This window comes from Pholis gunnellus, assembly GCF_910591455.1.
Source record: "Pholis gunnellus genome assembly, chromosome: 5".
NCBI classification, from domain to species: domain Eukaryota; kingdom Metazoa; phylum Chordata; class Actinopteri; order Perciformes; family Pholidae; genus Pholis; species Pholis gunnellus.
In genome coordinates this window covers 3,314,433-3,320,929 of record NC_136531.1, presented here as the reverse complement: position 1 = coordinate 3,320,929, position 6,497 = coordinate 3,314,433, and the positions used below count along the sequence as shown (strand labels likewise).

The 6,497-nt window shown below is 41.3% G+C and overlaps 1 protein-coding gene across 2 annotated transcripts in view; it reads right to left on the bottom strand.

Annotated features, from left to right (window-relative positions):
• The window catches only part of wipf2a (WAS/WASL interacting protein family, member 2a), a 15,706-nt gene extending 9,455 nt beyond the window's left edge, over positions 1–6,251 (bottom strand). The window contains exons 1-2 of one of the 2 annotated variants that reach the window (XM_079159263.1): positions 5,792–6,251; positions 1–112 (exon numbers count right to left, since the gene is read on the bottom strand). The exon at positions 1–112 is cut by the window's left edge and continues 36 nt beyond it. In XM_079159263.1, the coding sequence (XP_079015389.1) occupies positions 1–27 (27 nt within the window). In that variant the 5' untranslated portion in view covers positions 28–112; positions 5,792–6,251. The remainder of the gene's footprint in view (positions 113–5,791) is intronic. The other variant, XM_079159264.1, reaches the window with a different exon arrangement.
• Between the last annotated feature and the right edge of the window lie 246 nt (positions 6,252–6,497).

Genomic DNA, 6,497 nt, shown 5'->3' with positions numbered 1-6,497 from the left:
AGGAGGGGGTGGGGGAGGAGCAGGCATCCTGTCCTCCTGTTGGCACCTCTCTGCGTGGGGTGGTGAGGACCGGTGACGTCACCGTCTCAGCTGGGACGACACGCGCGGACTCCTGCAAAACAACCAGACACGTTAAAATCAGTTAAAAGCTGAAAAAAACAACGATTCAAACACAGAGTACATCAAATAAACACTCCGAGACCTGTCACACGCATAAAGAAATGTTATGTGCATATAGTTAATCGTCTTCTTGCTTTCTTTCAGGTTATTTTCGAGGATGTTTCGGTAATGAACTGGGCCAGTAATAAAATGAACGGTCTACCTTCTGTGCAACTGTGGTTGGAAACAACACAGCCTGAGTGTGAAATGTCTTTCCCAGAGGAGGAAACACGTCTCCGCTGCAGCTCGGTGACATAACGAGGATGGGAGGCTGGTATACTAGATATATACGAGGTGCTCACGCCTCATTGGCTCACGACTAGATAACGTCTAACAACGGGATCCCACCAGATCCCGCTCCTCTGGCGAGCACAGCATCTTAAATACACAAGCACCCTCGTCTTCTGACATGTTTATCTCCAGGTTATCATCATATCGCTACCGCAGTGACAACATCCGTCCACAGACGGACTGAAGCTTAGTTTATACTCGTGCTCGGCCCCGTAGCGTTTATACCATTCCTCGCATTATTCTCCGAAACGCCAGAGGGCGTTCAAACAAAATGAACTGCGAAGAATCAAAAAGACAACGTCTGTAAATACTCAAAACGCATAAACCAACCTCCACCATGCTGAGGAGCGATTGTAATCATGTGTGAACTCATATCCATGGACTACTTTGAACAAGAACTGTGAAGAAACAAGTCAAGTATTCTATGAATAATAAAGAAACGTAGGTTGAACATCCTGTAAACTATTTCATTTGGATGCAAAAAATAAACTCAAATGGATGGAAACCAAAGACACAAATCTTCCACTTTCAAAAACTAAATCCTCACCAGGTCCAATAAGTACAACAGTGTACTTCATCGTACTTCAAGCTTTGCTAAAGTAGAGTTCAGCGTCATCTCTACTCACTAGCACATGAATGCCTTTGTATTTAATGTTTTTTTTGGGGTTGTTCATCTCAGTCTGTCGTTCGTGAACTGCTTCATTATTGCCTTCAGTAACGAGGACTAAGTGGACAGAAGCCGCCGTATTGTAAAGGCAGTGAGTGAAAGTGCTCCATTGTGTAGCGAACAATGTTAAAGTGCTTTCTGTGGAGTCCATGCCTCCGTCTGTGGCCGTGACGGCGCCCAGGATGATGCGCAGGAAATGTGACGGGACGAATATGACAACATGATTCACGAGAGAGGAGAAGATCGGTCAGAAGAGACACTAGAAGCACCGCCTCGAGGCTTCAGGAGAACAAACTCAACCCATCAGAAGAGCAGAGCCCTGAGCAGGTACAGCAATACGAGATCACCAGCATCGGCGGAGAGAAGACGAGTGCTTTAAACCCGTTCACACCATCAGAGAGACTCTAGGATCGTCTGTTATCTCGACAACTATCAGACGGATTGCCTTGAAATTGCCTTGAAAAAATTCATGAACCTGCGAGGATGAATCCTACCGTTGGTATCCTCTCTGCCTCGGTGGAGTGTATTTAAGAGATGTTCGGTCTTTACAGTGGCAGAGTTTTTCAGAAAGGCTTTGTACTGTAAATGTACTATGTTGGTCTATTGTGTAAACACAACATCTATTTCAGTCCCTCCTCAGCTGCTCTACCTTTCTTTGTGTTTTTCTGTTTTAAAAGTGTTTTGGGGGGAAGTTTTTCCTTCTTCTTCTTTGTGTAATGCGTTGCTCAAATTGTAAAGCCCCTTGAGGGAAGTTTGTGATTTCTAATACGGGGCTAAGTAAATAAAATTGACTTGATTGTGAGCAGAGAAAGCAGAGCTTTCAGAAATAGTATTAAGAGATCTCTTCCTAAAGCGGGGGGTCAACATCCATCCTTCCAAAGTTCAGCCGACGTTCACAAAGAGGCTTTAAAGTCTCAATTAGACAAATCAAGAAGGCGTCTCTTACAAATTCACAGCATTTCAGTATCAAGGTGAAAAACACCAGAAAAAGACAAACTTTGGAAGAGAAAGCTGCTTTGATTGGTCAAACCCAGACGGCTGAAACTTCATGTTAGCTTTGGCTGAAACTGTTTCACATAGAAAGAGCGAGAACCCCGTCGTCTCCAATGAACGTTTACTAGATTTGCTGTTGCAGAAGCTCAGTTTTAGTCTCTTTTGGCGTACGAGGATCGTAACCTAAACATTTGGTTATACCCAGAATGCTTTAATATGATGAAGGTGTTTTTCTCATTTTCACTTCTGTAAAAGTCGCTTCTCTTATGGAGCAAACGGACGAGAAGGTAAAGACAACCTGTTGCTGACTTTATATGATAAACCCAACGCATGAAACTACTCTAAATGTTTCAACACAGGGACTGAGGTCACTGGATCTCCCCAAACCAGTTAGCTGTCTGGGCCCATTGTTGGCTCACGCAGGCACCACCCTCCACTGCTGCTGAGTGTTGAGGCAGGTTTTCACTGAGGGAATCCAAAGGAATCTCACCGAGCAAGCTCGCCAGTCAGTCAGTCAGCGACGTGGTTTAAACAGAAAGGCACAGAGACAGAATCTGAGGATGGGGGGTTATCTCTCCTCTGGGACGACAAATAATTGTCTGGAGGTCTGTTGAGTGTATAAGAACTGAAGCCATGAAGACTAGTTTCAAAACCAGGCAGCAACCTCCTTTAAACCTGCATTCTCTCTAGTGTCCACCAGGGGGCGACTCCTCTGGTTGTATAGAAGTCTATGAGAAAATGACTCTACTTCTCTCTTGATTTATTACCTCAGTAAACATTGTAAACATGAGTTTATGGTCTCAATCTCTAGTTTCAAGTCTTCTTCAATACAGCATGATGTTCATTTAGTAAATGATGGTCCATTTAGAGTCAAACAGACCATAAAGCAGGGTGTGCTTTAGGGCGGGGCTTACTGTGATTGACAGGTCTCTACCAGTGTTTGGGAGTTGTTCATGTTTTCAGGTCATGAAAACGTATTGTAACATTTTATTCACCTAAAAATGTCTTATTCCACATTCGGATGTACTTATCTCCTCCCTCTTGTGTTACTTCTGATAAAAAAATAAAAAGATGGCGATGGCCAAAATCCAAGATGGCGACGGTGGAAATGCCCGACTCCAAACTCCAAAACTGTCAAGCACATTTCACTAATAATCTGAATAAGTATACAATCACTAATGACGTCACTCCTTTTGATATCGAGATGCATAAACTTATAAAACATAATGTCACGCTTCAGACTACTTTCTGGTATTTAAATCACTCTGTTAAAGTAGAGCTGCAACATTTAGTTGATTAATCCATCAGCAGCAGACATTTCATCTGATGGGAATGCTCCATTATAACCACATGTTACAGCCTAGAATGATTCATGTTATCAAAAATAGCGGCTTGTTGCTGAAGACATTACGGTCTAAAACAAAAAACATTCCTCTTCCTGCTGACACAAGCATTTAGCAAAAAACATGAATAGATGTAACAATTATTGAAAGTCTTAAGAGGATAAAAAAAAGAACTAAATAGAAGTTTCTATATACAGAACCTTTGGGGTTAAGTTTGTCCTCCTTTGACTTCTGTCCTTAAGTAACTGTCGGAGGAACATCTTTAAATAAAGCTTTACTTCAGTGCACCAACAGTCCAAGAGCCAAAAGATCCTCAGTTCAGTTTAAAAGAAAACAAAAAAGTAGAAAGAGAAACCAGTGAATCTGTGGCCCTTTTTGCTTGAAAACAACTTAAACTATTAATTAAAATTGTCTCCGATTAGTTTTCTGAACATTGTCTTAATGGGCTCGAGCTCCAATGAGAAACCTTGAGTTAGTGACTTTAAGCGGGTAAAATAAAATGGAAATGTTCGGCTTAGGATAAAAACATAACTCATATACTGAACTATTGCAATTATTTTATTAGTCAAAAGCAGAAAATGTTTTCCCACTAGGAGCCAAAGATGTGGGATCAGACACTAAGATTTACTATTAACAGACTTCAACTTCACTAAATATGGTATTGAGGTATTGATATCTAAATTAAAGTCTTGTATTGTCGCAGGTTTTGATTGAAAAGTTCTACACGATAACCAACATTTTCAACATTTTGGCACCAGTACGTGCGAAGTCTCTCGTCACAATGTAAAACACTTCTTAAAGAAAACTCTACAGAAGAAGAATATGGAAATTGACATAATAAATAATACATAAAGCAGCATATAATGGATTATCTAACTCTGAATATCTGTAATACTGTAGCAATGTTAGGATATTAGTTCCTAACCTAAAGTGGACAGAATCTGAGGATGGGGGGTTATCTCTCCTCTGGGAGAACAAATTATTGTCTGGAGGTCTGTTGAGTGTATAAGAACTGAAGCCATGAAGACTAGTTTCAAGACCAGGCGGCAATCCACCAGGGGGCGACTCCTCTGGTTGTATAGAAGTCTATGAGAAAATGACTACTTCTCTCTTGATTTATTACCTCAGTAAACATTGTTAACATAAGTTTATGGTCTCAATCTCCAGTTTCAATTCTTCTTCAATACAGCATGATGTTCATTTAGTAAATGATGGTCCATTTAGAGTCAAACAGACCATAAAGCAGGGTGTGCTTGACCGTTGACTCCTATAATCTGAATAAGCCTGAAGTGGTCCATAAGTAGGTCAGGTTTGCTGATGTCTGGTCTCCATTCAGCTGTCCACCCAAACAGCCATTTAATGAAAAGAAAAAGTCTATTCACATCAATAGTGTGGCGCTGCACAGGGAAATACAACCAAGGAAAGGAGGGGGGGTGAGGAAGTAGGATGCTTTTGTGGTCAAGGAAATACACAGAGCTAAAAGGCCCGCGGCTCTGTGTGTGTTTTTAGGCTTTTTAAAGCACTGACAGCTCAAGTAAAGCAATAACACAGCCCGTTTGTTTGTGCTCATACACTTCCAGGACAAATATCCCCCTCGGCTAAATTGTTTAAGAGTGGAACACAAATGCACTCGTCCAATTATTAAACCATAAATCACAAATGTTGTTGGACAAATTCAAGAGTTCCCTGCGACAAAAACATGCACGTTATCTTTAATTAAGACAGGTTTTAAATGCAGGATTTTTTTTTACTCATCGTGGAGTATTTTCCCTGTGTGGTATTAGTACTTGTACTTAATTATCTGAGAGCTTCTTAGAACATAAAGCTCAGGAAAACACGATTCATCAGGCCTGGGCAGGTAGTTTAGCCACCTCCCAGGTGAGTGAAGAAAAACGCCTGGTACTAGCATAACCAATATGTACCTCTCAGATGTAGTACAATACGTACCTCTGAGATATAATACAGTAAAAAGTACAGCATGTACCTCTGAGATGTAGTAAAGTAAAAAGTACAATATCTACCTCTGAGGTGGAGTGAAGTAAAAAGTACAATATTTAACTCTAAGGTGTAGTACAGTAAAAAGTACAATATCTACCTCTGAGATGTAGTAAAGTAAAAAGTACAATATTTACCTCTGAGGTGTAGTGAAGTAACAAGTACAACATTTAAGCACATTATCTTGAGAGCTTCGTAGAACATACAGCTCAGTAAAACAGGATTCATCAGGCCTTGTTCAGGTAGTTTAGCCGCGCCCAGGTGAGTGAAGAAATACACCTGGCACTAGCATAAACTTAGCATAAAGTGGAGTTAGCTTCAAACATCCTGATAATGTACTCACAGAAGAAGAAGAAGAAGTGGTGCTTTGATAATTTCGTCCTCCAAAAACAACATGAATGGAAAAGTTCCGTTGAGTGCGAATCCGTTGTCGAGAGAAGTTTGACAAAAACAATATTATGTAACTTAACGCAACCAAAAAACAACACCACTCACAGGTTAGCCGGCTAACGTTAGCATTAGCTCAGGCTAGCAGCGTAGCTAGCCGCAGTTAGCTCGTAGCTAGCCGCAGTTAGCTGGTTAGCATCGATCTGTTTACTTTCTCCAGCTGTCAGTGTGTCAGCGCAGTCCGGCTGCCTGTGTGACTTCTGTCGGTAAAGACTTCTTTTGAGACAACGACGCGTTCAAGGAAGTCACTTTTAACTGTTTCACAGGTAGCTACGGACAACTTTACCCGCACTCCTGACCGGCTGCGACCAGCAGAGCCATTACTCCGCCGTTGACACCGTTTTATTATCGGTCCTGTTCTCGGAAACCCGGAAACGGGCCGACCGATACAAAATGGAGGCAAGAGCTGCGCTGCGTTCACTGGATGTCGTAAATTGCAGTTTCCAGAATCATACGCATACATGGAATCCAGACAGACAGAGAGATACTTTATTAATCCCAAAAGGGGAAATTTGTTCGATACATCAGCATTATGATACAGGTAAGCTATCAAAGTAACAGAGTAAAAAAATAAAAAATAGTAAGTATAAGAATGCACAATA